The following is a 20,157-nucleotide window of genomic DNA, read 5'->3' as shown; positions in this document are numbered from 1 at the left end:
CTAAATAAATTGCCACGAATAACTCTGCTTGTCATCTCTGTTAGGTAAATTTGGGACAATGGAAGCAAAAGATGCTTCTTTTTTTTTCTTTTTATTTTTTCCCTTTTTTTTTTCCCCTCTCCATTTTGACGAAGTCAAGTGTTACCCTAGGACATGAATAACTTGGGACAGTTTCCTTTCTGAAATTTGGTAAAGGCTGATAAAGAGGGCTCCTAAGCCAAGTCTCTCACTATTAGTTGTGCATTAAATGGTGAAAACAAAACCTTGTCTAAGTATTCAGATTGGTATAAAATCAGATAACTTACGACATGGTTTAGTGGGTGACATTGGTGGTAGGGGGATGGTTGGACCAGATGATCTTGGAGGTCTTTTCCAACCCTAATGATTCCATGACTCCATGACTCCATGACTCCATGACATGAGGAAAACCAAAGCTTAAATCATAAACCCAGGATTATGGTAAGAGTAGCTATTGTCTAAGAATACCAAGCAGGTGTCTTTGTGATTATGGCCTATTGACAGACATATATCTGTACAAAAGCTATAGTCAAGAATGGATAATGCTTATGCATCTAGCTTAAATTTAGTTTTTCTAATTTAAAATAATTATTCAATCATAACTGCAGTAAGTAACAGCAGTAGTAGTCTGGAAGTTCTCAGTTTATGCAAATGCATCAAATGAGCAGTTTTTATAAATTGTAAAACAGAATTTCAAAGAAGTAGATTTGCATTTTACTATAAACTGAATTTAACAAGTTATTCATGTCAGTCATAACTCATTTGTAAGTCGTGCCAGTGAAGAACCTGCCTATCAGTTAAGTCGAATTTAAGATTCAACATCACAGCCAATTTCATTTATTTTTGGTTGGTGACTAGTCTTGCCTTCAACACAGAAAGGCTTTTCCTTCTCACCAATAACATGAGGAATTTCACAGCTTTTGTGAAACAAAGTACAGCTTTAAATATTTTCTTAGCTTCTTGAACTTAATTTTCTTAACTTCTTAAAGGTAACTCCTTGGATTTGGAACCAAGAATGGAGACAATTCTATAAGAAGGTTTTAAGTGCCTTTAGCTTATAAGGTTGCTCACCAAGTGTAAAGTGGAGCTAGGCCTTAAGGTTATGATCAATTTGGAACAGACCTATGTAAACCAAAGATACCTGTGCATGCTGTGTATTTCAGAACTGGCATAGCATCGACAAAAAGGAGAAACATTGGTTTTCCTCTGAGACATTGCTAAAGATGATTTTTTCCCCCCATCTCTGCACATTTGTCTTCTCTTGTCCATTGCATCCTACAATTAAAAAGCCCCAAAATCTAGCCGTGAAGAATGTGGAATTATACATTTGAAAATAATGAAGATTTATGTATAAAAACACTTGGTGATTATTTGTTGTGGCTAAAGTATAATATAAATTTAATTAGCTGTGGCTTCTATTGGGATTATCATTTGGCCTGGCTAATTACAGACAGCCTGCGTAGGGATTGGAGATTAACTTGCCATGAAACTGTTAGCATTGGTCTTCACTGATGAAAAGGAAGCCCAACAGTTGCCCAAGAGCCTGGCAAAAATACGAAAACCTCAGTATTGCTCAATCTGTAAACTGAAAAATAAGTTTTGACAAATCACAGCAGACATGCTGTGTCTGCAAATAGCAGATCAGCAACCATTGCTTTCTTTCACAGCTTGACTCTGTGCAAAACTTCTTTTTTTTTTTTTCCCTTGTGGCAAAGAAGTATCCTAAACTTTCTCACTATAATCCATTTTAAATAGAGATAATTAGATAAACCTTCTTGCAAAGCTTGTGTTCTTTTACTGTAAGTGATAGTAACAAAAACAGTATGAATTCTGCAAGATGAAGTAAATGGCTGTTTTTGAAATTTACTATCATTAGCCCCATTACGTGTTGGATATATTTATATTAACACCTCCTCAGCTAACTTACCTGCTTTTTCCCTATGTTGTCTGAGCTGGAACTTAAGTGACAGGACAAATTTAATCATCTGTCTTTTGGGGGTGTTAAAAAACCATTACTTAAGCAAACAGCTGAAACAGATTCTAAAAGTTTTTTTCATTAGGAACTTGATTTTATTTCTTTTTCATTCCACCATGTCCTTGTAAACTCAGCAAATCCTGAACTTTGAGTGGCAAGTGACACTGAGAAGACACTTATTTGAGAATAAAAAAATAATAATAAAAGGGAAGCACCTTGCTTTCCTTTTAGAGCCATGATAGAACTGATGAAATATATTTGTGAACTGTTAGAGCCTTGCCTGGGAATCGATTGGTTTTTACAGTATGGAGATATCATTAGCTGCCTTGTTTCTAAAAGGTAGGAATAAGATTAGGTATCTCAAAAGTGCTCATTTCTTCTTCTACTAGGTTAAATAAGTCACTTAATCTATATTAATTTCCTCATTCACCAAAAAGAGATAATGAAACATCCTTGTCTTTGTGAAGTGGCTTGATGCCTACAGAGGAGATGTTTTATGCAACAGCTGAGAACTTCCATCATTTTTGTAACAGCTTTGCAGACATCTGGAAGTGAGAACTGGAATTGAACATATGCCTAAGGGTGCAAGGGGAAGAAAAAAATTGAGGAATTCAAATCAGTTGCATAGTTTTATTGGAGGGTGGATTTAATGAGATGTGAGTGGTCTATTCATTATGTTTGTAACTATATAATTTTAATAACGACGACGACAGAAAACTATTAGCCAAAGTTTTCCTTTTAATAAATATCTACCCTTTTCTCCTCCCCAATAAATTTATCTGCTGAAAGTGAGGTAGAAGGAGAAGAAAAGGTTACCCAGAAGGGAAAACTTAATTCTGTATATATTTGCCTGTCATCCTTGACTTGTATGTGGTAAGAAGATAGTGGACAACAGAACTCCATTTGCAGTGGTTTCCATAGCGGTTAATTGTAGACCTATGCTTTGTAACTTAACATTTTTTCATGTGCTCTCTGACTTCTCATTCTGCTGTCATAGATACAAGCTGTTAGAGGTGCAGGTGAAGGATAAAAATGATTTTCATAGGGGCACCATTAAATGGAGGATTGCTTTGGCGTGAGAGGTTGTAGCAGCTCCGTGTTCCTTTGTTACCTGCTGTGCTGGCTGCATCTTGTGTCCCATCCTGTGCCAGCTGGTGACACAGCCTACAGCTTCTGCTGTGTGGCAATACCGGCGTTCTTTTGCTGGTTGCTTCGTAAACATTTTGCGCGTAGCTTTTGAGGGGACTGTTGCATTATCTGCTGCAGTGATCTGTAGCCTGCCACCCACACTTTTCACAGAGGGTGTCTGAATTATTTTGGGTGTGTTCACCTGATGTCATGCTAATTAAATACCTGCTTGATTTGTGGCAGCGTAAAGGTGATATTACTCTCTAGATGTTACTTTCTTTGAAACAATATAGGTACAATGCTTCCGGTACGCTTTCACCATACGGTTGCTAAACGAGAAGTGATCTAAAGATCCATTTCTCCTCTCTGGTCTTTTTCCTAAGAGTTCTCCACATGCGTGCACACATCCTCTTTGCTCCTTTCTTCCTTTTTGTTCTTATTTTCTCATGCTTTTCTTATCTGAGATGGATTTTATTTTTTTATAGTGTGTTCTATGTTCATCTCTACAAATCTACATATTCATTTTTAATTCTTTTGGTTATATGGTCTGTTAGCAAACTAGAAGTGCAGAGATATGTCTGTACTGTCATGTTAACAACAGGCTGGAGCCCACAGTCTAATCCAGGCATTACAGTGGTTCTCACAGGCTCTTTGTGGTGGGAGAAAGTGACGGACATGCAGAACTTGACCCCAGATACCTGTGTAGATGCAACTAAAGAAAGCATATTCCAAGGAATTTTTGTTATTTGGTGTTGAGGGCGAGAGAGTTAATGTAAAGGGAAGGTTGACAAGGAGTGCAGAACTACGTTTAGATCAGGACAACGATGTTTATCAGATTTCTGGGGGAGGCAGAAGAGCCAAGGCAAGACAGGAAGGATCCTGCTTAGAAGGAAGACATCATGGCTTCAGCTTGAAGTAAAAGGGATTTGGATTGTAGGTCATAAATCATCTTCCAGAGTTAAGATTCTTCAAGGCAAGATGATCTTTAGACAGATGAAACTTCTCTGAGTGGAAACAGGAAATAATTAAATGTAATGTAGAGCGTGTGACTTGAAGCATCCCTGAAGTGGCTGGCAGGTGTAATTAAGGTAATTTATCTTTGCTATGAGGTTAATATATATATCATTCCTTTTTCTGAAAGGTTTTCTGAAACTGATGAGATGTGTACAGTTGTTGTATACACAGTAATGAAAATGCCAAGGTACTTTTTTTCTTTTCCTAGATAATCTAACTCACAAAGTTGTGTCTTTGAAACAATCTCCTTATGCTCTCTTCTTCTTTTGGTTCTAATATAGTTCACAATATTCTTAGGAAATCCTAGAATTAGAAGTCAGTGCCTTGATTACCTTTCTACGAGATGCAGCAGTTGCTTTAGTTCTTCCAGTTCTCCAGCTGGTATGAGAAGGGTCATGGTGTATTTGTGGCAAGGAGGATAACAACTCCTGGAGGTAATCTGCACTGCTGCTCTTCACTTCATGGGGGGCTGGGAAAGAAAATCACATTACTCATTGCCCGAGAGCTTTCCAGGGGACTAGGTGTCTGTTCCAGATGACTAATGATATATCCAGCATTCAGATTGTTCTCTGTAACTTTGGGAAAGTTACAGACATTGGATACTAGATAGGCCAAGGTACGTGTATTGTCTCAGGTATCCCATGGAAGGCAGGAATAGGAGCAGATAAAATTACAGTGATCGTGCCAGAGGCTTTCTGCCAAAAAAATCCCTGTTATAGTATGTCTATTCTGCTATTAGTCCATAAGATTATCACTGTTAGAATCTCTCAAACTGGTAAATGAAGTAAATGGGAGGACCACTAGGTAATGGGGCAGCCAACTTAAGTTCCATAAGTTCTTTCATTTTGTGTGGTTTTATTATGAGTAGCAGAATGTTACTGGGTGGAGGCAGGACTTTTAAATGATGACTTTCAGTTTATTTTAAAAATAAACTAAAATATAAGCTTTCAAAGAAGAATATAAAATATTCCAATATCTGCATAGTAGATATGAATTGCTGTTTAAACAGAAAAGTGATCCTGCTTGCCTTCCGAAAATAGTTGCTGTAGCTTGCATAGTGTTGTTTCTGGTTATGATACTTTGCCAGATGCTATTTCAAAGTTTAAAAAGAGAAACCAAAGAAAAGGAGATGGAAGATAAGCGTGACATTGCTGTAAATGAGTTTGAGACTTACTCTAGCCTTCATTATCTTCTCTAGAAAGTTATAGCTTAAGTATAAAAGAAGAGTTGAGAAGAAAACAGGCTTGCTCATCAGAACAAATTGCTTCAATTAAAGTTACAGTGGTTGGCCTGAATTGTTTCTTTGTGTGGTTTTGCAGAGTGGACTCAGCTGAGTGCTTGTTAAGCTAATTAGATTTGTCACAGGATTTTGGCACTAGGACTAGAGTAACATTTACTTTCACAACTGTCTGCAGTAGTTCTATATCACTTCAGTGGTGTGCTTGTTTATTTTTTTTTGGCAACAATATGCAACCTACAAAATACCTTATAGAAGAAGTTTGATGTGTTCACTCAGAAGTGTCTTTAAGTCTTTAAAGCATTTCAAGATATTTTCTCACCGCTTTGCTTTTTATTGACATCTTGGATTGTGTTTGTTTATTTATTTATTTATTTAATGTTTTTGTTCTTAGAAATTGCAAATTAAAAGATTAGGGATGTTTTTCTGAGTGAACATATTTTTTCATTCTATTCAGCTTATTTTCATAAAACGCTCACCTACCAGAGACACTAATACAATTCAGCTAATAGAGAATTCTCTTCTTGATGTAGAAATGTCACATTTTAAATTCTGGTGTCTATTCAAAAAGTGTCTATTTCAAGAGGTGATCAATCAATAAAGCTCATGGTCTGCCTCTGATATTTGGGCATGGTATGAAGCCTAATAACTTCATTGGAAGGAATGACACTGGACTATTTCCTATATATCTGTGGCACAGAAATCTTTATGGACTTAGAATCCTTTTATTTTTCTCTTTCATTCATTTACTCCAAATTTTTAAATGAGGCATTTCTTCAGGCAGTGTTAAGCAATGTGATAGTATGTGCTTTTTTCCTCTTCAGTTTAAAGCCTCAGTTTAATGATATCTTAACCAAAGGTACAGTAACTAAAGCTAATTGGTGAATTCATGTTAAACTTCATGAAGTTTAACTCGGGCAAGCATATTTTGTTAAAGAAAAATGATTTATCAGACCGAAACACAGATGGGATAAAGCTGTATCTTTGAAAATAGAAGCTAAACCACAAAAAGTATAGATACGTTTATGTTTGTATTCTTATAACTGATACGGATTTCATCTTCTGGATGGTGTTTGCTGTTTTACTTTCATCTGGGAGTAGAGCTCTCGCATGAAAACTTTCAGTCTTTTTTAGTATTGAAGAACTATTAGCTTTTTTTTTTTGTTTGTTTAATCTAAATAGCTATCCTTTCAGTAGGATGTTTTTACATCACCAATAAATAGAATAAGTAATCTATAGATATATTTATTTTCTATTGCAATAACTGTTCTATTTTAGCACGTGCATATAATTTCAGCACATCTGTGGCAAATGTTCCTCCCTGACTGTTTTGGCAGGCCTGAAAAAGGAAACAAATGGCTGTGGTGAGATTACTCAAATGAAACTTTTGAACTGATTCAGGACTTTTCTAGGGATTTGTTCTCCCCTTAAAAGTTAGCAGGGAAGTTTTATACAATGGCAAAAGTACCTTCCAAGCACAATGAAAACTAAAGTAGGGAAGTCTACAAATTTCTGCTTGCTGAACACTTTTTCTAAAAGAAATGTCTCTGCTCCTGGATCAGGAGCATTTTGGATCCTGGATCATCAATTACGAAATTAACCAGTGGGCAGGTCTGGAACATAGACAGGATATTGGGGTGATCTGTGACACCGTTCTGTGGTAAGGATTAGAGGTTGGAATCCGGGCAGTCTTGCTTGCAAGTCTGGAAGTGTTCGGATTATGCTGGTGAAATGGGATGGAAAAGAGTTGCTAGTTCTCCTTGTGTTACCTAAAGACATACTCTTTTTTTTTTTTTTTTTTAATGGTAATGATAAGTAGAATTTGTTCAAGAAATGCTAGGAGAGTGTAGGTCATGCTATTGAGTATGGTCCGGAAGTTGATACTAGAAATTCATCTCGGTGAAGGTCTGGAAGAGCAAACACCTGAAGTAATCAATTTTTCCTGTGGCTTAGTGCTTGCTGATAATGAAGTGATTCTGACTAACACTACCTTGTTAACAAATGAGAAGTAGAATGGATGCTTGCTTGTGCAAGATAACTCAGGGAGGGTAGAGAAAGTACAGAACATAGTGGATCATACGTTGTGCTTTGTCTCTGCTAAGGACAATCTCACCTCTCTGACTACTTTGCATGGCTTAGGCAGTGGACTGGTCTGTGCTGAGTCCTCCGTGGCAGTTGCCAGTAAGACAGAAGCAGTCTCTTGGTCAGGGACCATAAAGTATACTGCTGTTTAACCAGCCTCAGGCCGTGTGTGATTATCCCCCGTGTCAGCTTTGTGTCTGGGGTGTTTGATGAAGAGAACACAAGACTGTCTCCCTCTCTAGGGTCCTTCTCCTGCTTCAGAATGCCCTGAGAGAGATTTGCTTATTGACTTTTTTTTTTTTTTTTTTTTTTTCTGACATATTCCATGTAGATTTAAGTGACTCTGGTAAAGGCAAAATTTCATCTAGCGATTTCAGTTGAAGGTCCCCCTCAAATACAGTGACAATTTTGATTGTTGAATAGTTGTATGTGGTAGGGAGGGAAGGCTTTCTCCTAGCTGTAGGTATCCTCCTGATCATACTGAAATTACATCAGTGAGCATTTGGTCATTAATTGCCATGTGAACTGGACCAGTCCAAAGTCTGAGAACACTTGTCCACTTACAGTAACTCAAGTCTGTAGCAAATCCTGCACTTCCTGGCATGGCATGACTGGCACCCTGGTATCTTTCTGTAGCCAGCATTGTCTAATCTTGTTTATTTCATTAACATTAACAACCTGAAAGCTTGCATTGGTTAAGTATTTAAGCTCTGGGATGCGTGGTTGGCAAAATTAGAGTGAGTTCTGAAATGCCATTAGGCAGTATCTGTATTTCTTTGCATATCAGCATCTCCGTTAGCTTTCTTAGTTCACTGCATTACAGTAATGAATGAGTGAGTGAGCAATGTTTTAAAAACAGTACACCTTTTGTGACATTTTTCCTGAAGAAAATACTACAAAACATTCTGTACCAGAATTTCTGCTTATTCAGGCAGAATCCTTCTTAGAGAATTTTTTTGGATCTAATTAAATAAATACCTTAGGACGACTATTTAATCCTAAAATAGGAAACAACAAATTTCTGGAAAAGAGGATTGTCCAAACTGGAAAATGGTTGGCAATAACATGCTGCAGGATGGTCACAGACATTCAGGATAAAAGGAAACCTTGCAAGCAGAACAATAACTTGAGTAAAGAAGCCATGTAAATTAGTTTCCAAAATTTAAGAAATTTAAGCTGATATTTGTTGGGATGTCTGGATACTGTGCTGTGGTTCTGTGAAGAGGCAGAGGACAGGATTTTTCAAGCTGGTTACTCAGATCTCTGTGTAGCTGCATGAATCAGCTATTGATGGTTTCTGCTTTGATCTTATACATGATGGTTGTCATTTTTTTGGAAAACAAACATTACTTCAAAAGTAAACCAGAGTAACAGAGCACTGAGTGTTCTGAAACCTTCAAGTACCTTTATGGCAATTAATTGTACCCTAGAGGGCCAAATGCTTTGGATAGGTGGGCAGTGGTGGGGTTTGCTTGGAACCTGGAGAGTTTTAAGGGGCTAAAGGATTTGGGCAGGTGTGCTCACCCTGCACCTTCTTTTGGTAATTGAAAATGTTAAATCCCTGGCTTTGTATGAATGAAGGAAGAGCGGCTTTGCTTGCCAAGTTGGAAGCTCTCAGCACCACTCAGCATTGCATCATTCTTTTTTTTCTTTCTTAAAAGTGTATATACTATTATTTCTAAAATGTCACTGTAGATGTCCCATTTGTAGTGATCAGACCTGCTTGCTGGTGAAGTTACTGTGACCAAAACAGATTAGACTGAATCTAGCAAGTATTGACTAATTCTGCAGAGAAACAATGCAAGAGTTGATAAAGGAACAGGTCCTCTAGTTTACATTATATCTTTGGTTTTGTGTTGCTGTTTTTTTTTTTTTTCTTCTTCAAATCCTTGCTCAGCAGGGACTTGTACACAAGAGTGCTTGCCTTTGTATTCCCTATTCCTGACACCTTTGCCTCTGCACATCTCTTATGTGCTCATTCTTAGGGCCTCTTTTCAGTGTTCAGTTTATCTTTAGGCTCAGGGCTTCTCCTGGTGCTCTGATCAGCACTTACATGAACAGTGATTTTCAGCAATGACATTTGGTTACCAGACAAGAACAGAGCAAAAAAAAAAAAAAAAATAATGCAAGAACTCTAAAAAAAACCCACTTCCAAAGATAACTTACCAAACAGTTGTTCAAATCAAACAATTCTTTCCCCTTCTTTCCACCCCCAGCCCTAAACTCTCCTGCCCCCTCCCCCAAAGGGTAAGCAAGGTAGATGCATTCTTCAAAATGGCATTGCTGGATGTGAAGCAAAACAAAGACAGAACTTAATGGTCCTGTGGTGGTGCTGTGGTGATTAGTAAAGTGATACGTGTTGGATTTTCAGAGCCTTGGTTGCTGTACGTTGAGTGTCTGAACTTTTCTCATTAGCTTTAATATGTTTTCTAATGACAATGAAACAATTCAAGCAGCAGATTTCTGAAGGAAAATTGTATTTCATGGGTAGTTAAAGTTGCTTTTCATCAGTACTGTGATTTAATATCCATCAGACTGTTTTATATCTCGAATGTGCTTTGTGGTATGTCAGTGATTTGCTATCTGTTTCATGTCGTCTGTCTGGTGTGTAATATGTGATCTCTGTAAAATCCCTGTAGTGTTAGCAGTTTTCAGAGATTTGAGTAAAAAAGACCTAATTAATGCCTTATCTCTTCCTACACACTCCTTACTGATGCTTTTTTGTTGCTTGTGGTGCATCTTGTTCTTTGCTGTTTTTGCTCTTCAAAGAACTAATGCACGGTGACAGCTGATGTATGCTGTGGAGGGAAGCATAAGCTCTTTGAAGAATCTATTCAGTTATTCAGAGTAACCACCACTTCAAGATTTGTCTTTTATCTGATCAAATTTATTCCATAAAATATAGCAAAGTTTTCCATGATGTGAGTTGATTTTCTGATGCTTATTACTATCCTTGGGCTGTAGGGCAGCCGTGTTGCTTCTTCTTTGAAAGTTGCTTTCACAGACCTTGCTGCAAACTCACATAACATATAAACATTGAGGGTTGTGCTGTGATGGCTGCTGACATCGAGCAGAACCACAGAACATACCTAAAAGTAAGATCCAGAGTCAGAGTAGCCCTGCGTTACTAATTCAAAAGTAACTTCTTTCCTCACCCGACTACAAAAACTAATATCAGAAGCCTTTTTTCTTATTATGATAAACCTAGAAGTCTTGGAGAAGATAGAGAGCTGGTTTATAATGCAACATATCAGTAACAAAACATGAACACACGCAGTAAGTTGTTTGATGTTGAAACTCGATAGGGCTTTTACATTGGTACAAAATCTGCCACTGATAGAAACAAGATTGAACAGTTGTATAACGCAATATTTCTTAAAATACATCTCAGTTAAGACTTAGCAGACATTAATGCACATTTTAAGGTTGTATCCTCTTCTGATTATGTGACCCTGACCACAGATACATGAAGCATACATTTGACAACTGATGGGTTTGAGTCTTCTTGAAGAACACATTTAAACATAGTAAATTAGTGAAATTTTCTACAACCTGCATAGGCAGGTCCACTTAATTTGGAACCAGTGTTTTAATTAAGCAGTTTGAGTTGAGCAGTGTCTTTCAAGAAGTTACCATCTCCCATATCGTATCCCCATAGTTCTGTTCATGGTATTGTTCTCAGAATATTTTGATAGAAGATCTTAGTTCAGCAAATAACGAAAGGCGAGAAAACAGTGAAATATAAATTTCTCTGGGGGGCATGGGATGACCTCAATATTACCATGATTCAGTTAACAAATTTAGATCAAGACATTCAAACTCAAATGTTTAGGATGAAGAATCTGAAGGTGAGGTTAGGGGGCAGTGGTTAGGTGCTTGATATACTTTTGAGAATGAAGGAATGTCAAGTCTTCACTTTAGCCTCTTTTTTTTTTTTTTTTTTTTAAACCTTATCGTTTTTCTTGTCAACTGCAAATGCTCATGAAACAGCCACTAAAGTGGAATTTTTATGTTTTTGTGACTGGAAGAGAAGCACGTGATTGAAAATATTTGGTAGCTGCTTGGGACCATTTCATCTCCATTTGATGGGAATCAGGAGTACAACTTTAAAATTATCTGTAGTGTGGGTATAAGCAAGTTAATAAAATCTCCTGGAAAACTTGTGTGTGGTTTCAGAGGGCCAGAGTATTTGACATATACACACAGTTTATTGTAAGCACTCTAACTGCTTCTGTTGTCTTGTGCTGTGTGTTTTTTTATTTTATTTTATTTTTTTTTTTTTGTATCTACTATTACAGAAAAGAAGTGAAAGTAAATGGAAGGAAATAAGACAGTCTTGTCATTTTTAAAGTAGCATGGATTTAATGAATGATTTTATTTCGAGTATTTTTTGAGTTTATTCTTTGAGGTGTGTTTTTTTTAGCTGCACAGTCCACCTTTGGGTTTTTGGGAGGTAATTAGAGGATTTGTAATATCCTACTGGTTTGATCACAACTTCTGCTCATGACATTTTATAATGAGTATATAGTTTATAAATAACATTTCGAAGGTATAAGGTTATACAGAGATAATTGCACAGCTGAAATGCATTGGCACAAGGCCAAAGGCTAAGCACTTTCCACCATCCCTTGTAAATTGAATAACTTCACTTTATGAAGTGTATCATCAGAAATTGTTTTCATTACTCCCAGAGGGCAAATTAAGGTTAATAAAAATCCACTTCCAGATTACCCAGATGTGTGAATATTTGTATTTTTAGAACCTTTCCTTGTCAATCATATTTCTTACTGAGTATGTATACGCAAATATAGGCATGTAGGTCATAGTTTCAGCTCATTTCTACTATTCTGAATGGTTTTACCTCTGTGAGACAGACTTTCTGTAAACACAACTGTGAGACCCATCAGGATTATTCAGATTGAGTAAAATTAAACACCGTCCTTCCCTTAAGCTGTCCTTCCTCACATCCACTGAATTCCATTGTCTTGGATTTCGTTTAACCCATGAAGCAGCCATTTGACCCATCTGCTTCAGTCCACAAAACCACTGTATATCCTCTTTTTTAAATGTTAAGTAGCATGCTCTCCATGTGAGGCAACCCAGTATTCTGTGGATGCTTAGGCCATCTGAGAAACAGAGTCACAGCATGGCTGAGGCTGTTGGGGCCCTCTGGGCTCACCTGCTCCAAGCCCTGCCCAAGCAGGGCCACCCAGCGCAGGCTGCCCAGGCCCATGTCCAGGTGGCTTTTGGAGTTCCCCAAGGAGGAGACTCCACAACCTTTCTGGGCAGCCTCTGCCAGGGCTCCTCACCTGCACAGCACAGAAGTGCTGCCTGATGCTCAGAGGGAGCCTCCTGGGCTCCAGTTTGTGCCCAGTGCTCTTGTCCTGGCACCACTGAAAAAGTAACATTTTTGTAAAAGTGATTTAGGGGGGAAGTTTCATCAGTTTTCTCCCTGTGATAAATTAATTATGCATATAATCTGAAATAGCACACATGTAGAAGTCATCTCTTTTAGTACCCTGCTTTAACAATGTTAAAGACTTGTTACAAGTTTTGTCTTCTGTTCATTCTGCTTCCCTGTGTCCTCCCCTTCTCGAAAAAAAAAAGAGAACTTCCACTGTCTTACCAAGATAGCTGTTTCTGCCTCTTAGTGTAAGAAAGAATATTGTATATAATTAACAGTATAAGGAAAAATATAAGAAAGGGCCTAGTGTACAGTAATACTGAGAATAAAGCATTAGGAAAACCAAAGAGAAATTCTAATTGGAAATTCTTGGAAGAAAACTCAATGATGTTACAATTTATAAATCTATGCAGTCTTTTATGTGATTGTTGCATTTTTTTTTCTTTGTTGGACAAAACAATGTTTAGACAATTTTTCTCTAAAGGTCATTGACATGCCAGAACACAATCCTGGAGATATGGGTGGAACCATGAGACTGGGGAAGAGGAGGACTGTTTTCAAAACACAAAATTCTATTTTAAGTAAGTTAAATTTTTGCTCTTATCACTTGCCTTTTGGATAGGAACTCTGTAACATGGCAAAGCAAAAATACCAAAGTACATTTTGTTAAAGGACTACAACCTCAAGCAAGCAGTTGGGTGGCAGCTTCCTTGAGCTCATACACCTTGAGCTTTGCACCTTGAGTGGCACTACTGTTTTTGAAAAAGTGTCTCCTTAGAATTAAGTCATATGCTGCTTTTTGCAAAATTCCAGTATTATTGCTCTACAAATTTTTGGAGATCTTTTTGGCAGTCCAGTTCTTGTCCAAACCTCCTAAGTGAGATGGTACTCCAAATGATGCTAGAATAAATTAAAGTGGAGTTCAGGCCATGGCTGTGATAGAGATGATTAAATGCCGGTTTACTACGTATCTTAAACTTACTCCTTGTTAGTTTTCAATGTAGAGCATTCCAGATTAGGCTCAGAGGGCTGCAAGAATCATTTGGGTAAAGAAATCAGGAAAACAGAGAGAAAAACAACATTCAGTTTGTCACTGGAGGTATGGCAGCCGCCAGGCACAATCTATTAAAATGGAACAGATGTTAATAAAAGGCTGTGGAGCTTCTTTCACTGCATGCACATTTTGCATAGAAGTGTAGTAAAACCTGCAGGGATTTTATGTTGCTTTTTCGTTCCTTTTTTTTTTCTTCATTATTGTTAATTTGTGTATTACAGTGTAAATTACTTTACTCGTGGTCTTCACATTCTAAAGTCTATCTAAGCTACTTGTGTTTGAGGAGAGTTGAGTATGAAACCTGAATAAACTCAGGTAACGGTAAATTCAAAGAAACTAGTCATCACTCAGAAAAACAGAAAGCTGGAGCGAGATGAATAGTGTTATGTGTTTTCCATGTGAAAAAAGTAAGGTTTAAATTACAAGCCATATTTGTAACAGCTATTAAAGTAACACATCAGTGTTAATTGCTTCTTTTTTTGTGTATTCAGGAAAACTTTACGGTGATGAAATGTTTGTAGAGGAGCGACACAGGCATCGATATGAGGTAAGCTCTGCTCATACATTTTGTGCTCAAAACTTAAAGCTTAAGCAAATCATGTTTTTCCTTGTAGGCATGATTTGCTTTAAAGCCAATGAGAGATTTAAGTAAATTAAAAACAAGGTTTGCTAACAGTAAGGTAGAGACATTTAGGTGGGAAGGAACCCCTTTATTTTGTTCACATACATGCCTGGAGCTGAGCCAGGTTTAAAATTAGATCAGGATTCTCAAGGTTTTGTCCCATTTTCTCTTGAATTTCTCTGGAGAGGGATATTCCACAATATCTTTGGACAATCTGTTCTATTAAACACTTAGTTTAAACCATTCTTCCAGTATGTTTCATAGGAGATTCCCTTGGGCACTTTGTCATCTCTCTCCTACTCTTCTGCTGTGAACCGCTGAGCAGAGTCTCTCTCCATCTTCCTTATACTATCCCATTAGATAATTCAACAACCAGATCCATGCTTCACCTTCACTTCTCCAGGCTGAACAAAGCAAGCTCCTTCAGTCTGTTCTCCTGTGTTGTATGTGCTCCAGCCCTCTGAGCATCCTGGTGGACCTCTTCTGGATTTGCAATATTTTGTCAATGGCTGTCTTGTACTGAAGGCCCTGAAACTGGACACAGTATTGTAGAGGTGTTCTTTCAAGCATTCAATAGAGGGGAGCAGAGCAGTCTACTGCCTTAGTAAAACTTTTTGGGAGTGGTGTTAGCCACTGACTTGACTTCCTGTGAAGTATTTGAAAGGTACAGGTTTATAATCCTTAAGGAGATTGTTCTTGGTCTGCCTAGGCTTAGATTATGCTTAGGAAGCCCATTTTCTTCCACAGTCTAAATGTAAGCAGACTTCAGGCATCTACAACTCAGAGGCTAATTCAGATCACTTGCTTCTTAGCAGTCATCCAGGGGAATGGTTGGGTTACATGATCCTGGAGGTCTTTTCCAACCTTAATGATTCTATGATTCTACGGGCCTCTGATATAGGTCCACACCTCTGCTATAAGAGCACACTTCTGTTTGAGAATATCTGAGCAAAGGTGTCTCTGTATGTTCAAAATTCTATCATCCAAGTAGACAGGCACTAGCTGGACACCAACTCTGGGATGTTTCAGAAGGCACCTGAATCCATAAACATCTCTAGAGTAGCCTGAAGTATCAAGTGTATGCATGTTACAAATTGATTGAGTCAGCATTAAGTTTCCTTAAAAAGCTGGGAGGAGAATGTGATGGTAGTGCTCAAAGTCTGAATGTTAATGGAGTGGTTAGATCATCAGCAAGGAAATGAAACAGCTTACTCCAGAGCTCCTGTTTGAGGGATTTTGAACCACAGCTGATGTCAGAGACTGCTCAATTGTGGTATGCAGAGGTAGTCAATCTTCCCCCCCTGCTATGATAGACCATTTCAAAAATGAGGAATGCAAGCTCTTCATCAGGAGGACAGCAAGCAAGAGGGACCCTGGCTTTAATCTTCTGTATGTATTTATTGTTAAGGTTTTAAATTACTGATTCATCTAATATAAAATAAGTGTGCCCATTTCTGAATACTTCTACCAGAGAATTGTCAAAACAAGAAAGCAAAAATTCCTAATTCTTTTCCCAATTATTTTCACTCCTTTATACATACTAAAAGCGTTACAATTAACTAGTACATATTGTTAAATAATAAAAAAAAATAGAACCACAATTTTATTATTTATTATTTTCAATATTTCAGGTGAACCCCGAACTGACTCACAGCTTTGAAGAGAAAGGTTTGAAATTTGTTGGCCATGATACAGAAGGGAACAGAATGGAAATTATTGAATTGGAGAGTAAGTGTCTCACTTGTCTGTAGTACTTTCTGCATCTATTCAAACTATGTAAACTATAGGTAGCTAAATGGCATGTAGAACAACACATAGCTGTCAAAACAGCCAGGATCATATTAGGGAGTACTGTTGACTCCAGTTGTGTATTACAATAGGTGAAGATTCAGAGGATTTTATCAGCCAGTGTCTTATACTTCTCAAGGACTGTGCATGTATCAGATTATCAGGGAGACACTCGTTTTCCAAAAGGTCATAGTTCTAGCTCAGTGGCTATGTGGAATTATAACATGATTTGGGATTCTATCTAGTTCAACCCTCTGTTCAATACAGGGCTACCCTCAAATACAGATCAGGTTTCCAAGAGCCATGTCCAGTCAAGTTTTGACTATCTCCAAGTTGGTTATTGGTTGGACTTCAAACCACTCACCACTATTGTTTGAACCCAGTCTAGCCACTTTTAACACATTTTGTAGTCTACCCATTTAATCCATAGCTCCCAACTTGGGTGCTAGGAAACTGTATCAAAAGCCTTGCTAAAGTTAGAATTAAGGAAAGCTACTGCTCTCCCCTGATCCGAAGACTGATTATTCATAGTTCCTTTACTGTCCTTTGTGGATCTGAAAATGGCTTTATTTTGCATTCTTGCCATAAACCAAATTTAGGCTGACTGGCCTCTAGATCCCTAGATCCTTCTTGTCTTTGTTGAAGATGGGCATGGTGACTCTCTTTTTCTAGTTATCAGGTACTTCTCATGGTCACCTTGACCTTTTAAAGGTATAAGCCAGCTTTGCAATGATGTTGGCCGTAAGCACCTTTGGATCTTCTCAGTCAGGTTTCAATAACTCATATATATTTAGTTTGCTTGAATTTATGATATATGAATACATGCTATATAACCACTGTAAAACTGTGACATCTGCATCCTTGCAGATAGAGACCTTTAAAACTTGACTAGGCAAAGTTGTCAGCAACCTGATTTAATTCTGAAGTTGAACCTGCTTTAAGCAGGAGTTGGGACTAGAGACCTCCCAGGGTATCTTCCAAACTCAGTCAGTTTGTGTCCGATTACCCCTTGTTTATAATCATAGGGAAAAAAAAACACAAGTATGAATATCATATAGAAAGCAAATTCCTTTCTTTCACAGAAGCTACTCAGATAAATGAGAGTTTGATTCTGTAGAAATCTGGTAGCATTGGACTACTTTAGCAAGTAAAGCTTGATGTATTTTCTAAAGCATTCCAAGACAAAAAGGAGCTACAGTGCATATTTTTATTGAAAATTTATACAGAGCAGCTGTTAGAAATAGTCGGTTTGGTTTTGCTTGAACCCTTGAACTCCTTGCTTTTAAGTCACTGTTGGCAGGATGAGTACCAGGCACCTGAATATGTTGGCTACCTTACAAGATTTTTTTTTCCTTTTCTTAAATGGCCAAAAATTAGTATTGGTTTAGATAAACTCCATGCACAGAAACATATCATGAGAACACGTTATCATTCTATATAGAGTGCTATTTCTGACATGATGTGAGAATTCATTTCGTACTCCAAGGTATATTGAAGAACGGTCTTGTGATTTTGAACAAGGGTTTGAATGTAGACATCTACTTATAGTTTCAAGCAGCTGCATCATAGAGAGTAAAATGAGAGCAAAAAATACATAAACTACTAATTGTCATGGTATTCTTTATTTAGTTTGTTCCTGGTAGATGCATGTTTGTTCCTGTTGTGCATGTTGGTGACTGGTTGGGAGGCTATTTCGTCTGTCCTGCATGAAACAACTTCTATAGAGAGCATCATGAAATAAATCAGGCAGGATTTTTAAATTGCATGTTACTGTGAAAAGAATAAAAGCAGCAGTATAACCTGGAATTATTTCACAATGGGCTGCTAGGAGACTCTGATTACTAAAGAAGAAAAACAATCATCATAGGGAGGAAGCACAGATATAACGTTATACCAGATAGCTCAGGCAAATCTGTTAGCAAAATATCCCCACAGGAAATATACGATACTTTGTCATTGTCTTGTTTTACCGCTTTTAAGAACTAAATTGCATAGTAGAGAGAAAGAAGTTATGGGATAATTTTAGGATCCCAGTTTTTTTTTTTTAAGACATAGCAGCAGAGGGAAGAGCCAGTATACTTGTTTATATTGTTTATCTTCAAAGAAGAAAACCCCTGCTTTCTTGTTATCCCTTATTCTGTACTGCAGAGAAATTCCTTGAATGTTTGGGATTGTTTTGGAAATTGTCAAACCAGAAGGGGTCTGTGGTTAATTTCATCCAGTGTCCTGATATAAGAATTGGTTAATGTTAGCTTCTTTAAACTCATATTCAAAGAAGGAACAGGTGCACAGCATGGAAGAGCATGAAAATAATGTTCTATCCTTATTTTTCCAAAGAAGACAGAAGGGATACAGAAGCAGCTGTAACAAGGTGCTATGACTGGAGAAACAGAAAGCTAAAGATTTAAGAGAAGACAAACCAGCACATCTTGATTAGTGCAATAAATGGTGTTGAATGATGATGTTACTGTCATCCTTCATCACCCAGGATAAACTGCATGAAAGAAGAGTACCATAAGAAATGGACATAATTTGGCTGTAAAAAGCGTGGCCTGTTAATTAGAAAATATTTTCTAAGCAAAATGAGGGACTATCAGAAGAACTTTCCAGTGGGAGCAAAAAAATCCCAGTGGACATTATGGGAGAGCTTTGACCATTTGTACGTGAGACTATGTGATATCACTGCATTCAATAACAGGAGACTAGACTTAACGGCCCGGCAGATCTCTTGCAGGCCCAGTTATCTGAAGCTTGTTTTTCCCTATTTTCTGTGTATATTGCTTTCATATTCATCTCAGTGTGTGTAAATAGTTGCTGTAAGGTAACGCCTGGTCTTTCAGGAACTGTTTTATTTTCCCTTCAGGTACGTGTAAGTGCATGTTCTGAATATGTATGCATGTTTAAATGTGAATGTTGGATACCAAAACACTATGAAAAATAGCATGAAATAGGCAAAGTTAGGGTTGTCTATGCAGCATTTTTTTCCCTTACATGTCTGTACAGATTTATTATTCAGCTTTTAGTTACATCATTGTGCACAGTAAAGTTGAATCACAGGATGATTTTTCATGAATTTGCTTTACTAACCTCCTGCCACTGTTGTCAGTTGCTTTTCATGGAATAAAGTTGAGGTTACCACTGTCCCACCCTTAAATTCACACATGCTAATCTGGTTTCTAGACTAGACTGCTGTGTGAAATCTTGAATAAACTTTTGTTCTAACAGTTCTATTATTATCTTCCTATGTCTTTTAATTTTCTTTGACATCTGTCTTGTAGACCACCCATATTTTGTGGGAGTTCAGTTCCACCCAGAGTTTTCCTCAAGACCTATGAAACCTTCACCTCCATACCTTGGACTGTTACTTGCAGCAACTGGAACACTCAATGCATACCTGCAACGTGGTTGTAAACTGTCTCCAAGGTAATCTTTCCTTCTTACCTGCTTGGAGTTTCACAGTCACTTTGTTGGAGGGATTATCCTGTCCAGCTTTTCAGAAGTCCAGAAAAGGAGTTGTTCATATATTAATATGTTCTGTGCAAGCCTGGTATAAAAGTATCTGTAAGCATATTCCTTGATTTCCCCATTTTCAGAGACTATTAGGGCTATGGTCAAATTTCTACATTTTAACCAGAAGGAAGTAAAACAAACAAACAAAAACCATTAATAAACCTAAGTTTCTAGCCTACTGTGTTAACTTCTATGAATGATAGTGTGAGGAATGTTTTAACAATTCCAATTCGTGTCCATAAATTCGTGTCCATAAAGGGAAAGAGATTTGCTAGAGGATCACAGGCTTACAGGGAAAGAGATTTGCTAGAGGATCAAGTGATCA

The 20,157-nt window shown here is 37.5% G+C and overlaps 1 protein-coding gene across 2 annotated transcripts in view; it reads left to right on the top strand.

Annotated features, from left to right (window-relative positions):
• Positions 1 to 20,157, top strand: part of CTPS2 (CTP synthase 2) — a 69,826-nt gene that overhangs the window by 39,309 nt on the left and 10,360 nt on the right. For both annotated transcript variants that reach the window (XM_068683777.1, XM_068683767.1), the window contains exons 14-17: positions 13,343 to 13,439; positions 14,404 to 14,459; positions 16,166 to 16,262; positions 19,601 to 19,745. In XM_068683777.1, the coding sequence (XP_068539878.1) occupies positions 13,343 to 13,439; positions 14,404 to 14,459; positions 16,166 to 16,262; positions 19,601 to 19,745 (395 nt within the window). The remainder of the gene's footprint in view (positions 1 to 13,342; positions 13,440 to 14,403; positions 14,460 to 16,165; positions 16,263 to 19,600; positions 19,746 to 20,157) is intronic.

Source organism: Anas acuta, chromosome 1 (assembly GCF_963932015.1).
Source record: "Anas acuta chromosome 1, bAnaAcu1.1, whole genome shotgun sequence".
Classification (NCBI taxonomy): domain Eukaryota; kingdom Metazoa; phylum Chordata; class Aves; order Anseriformes; family Anatidae; genus Anas; species Anas acuta.
The sequence above is the reverse complement of the archived record's forward strand: the minus strand, read 5'-3'. Positions and strand labels throughout refer to the sequence as shown.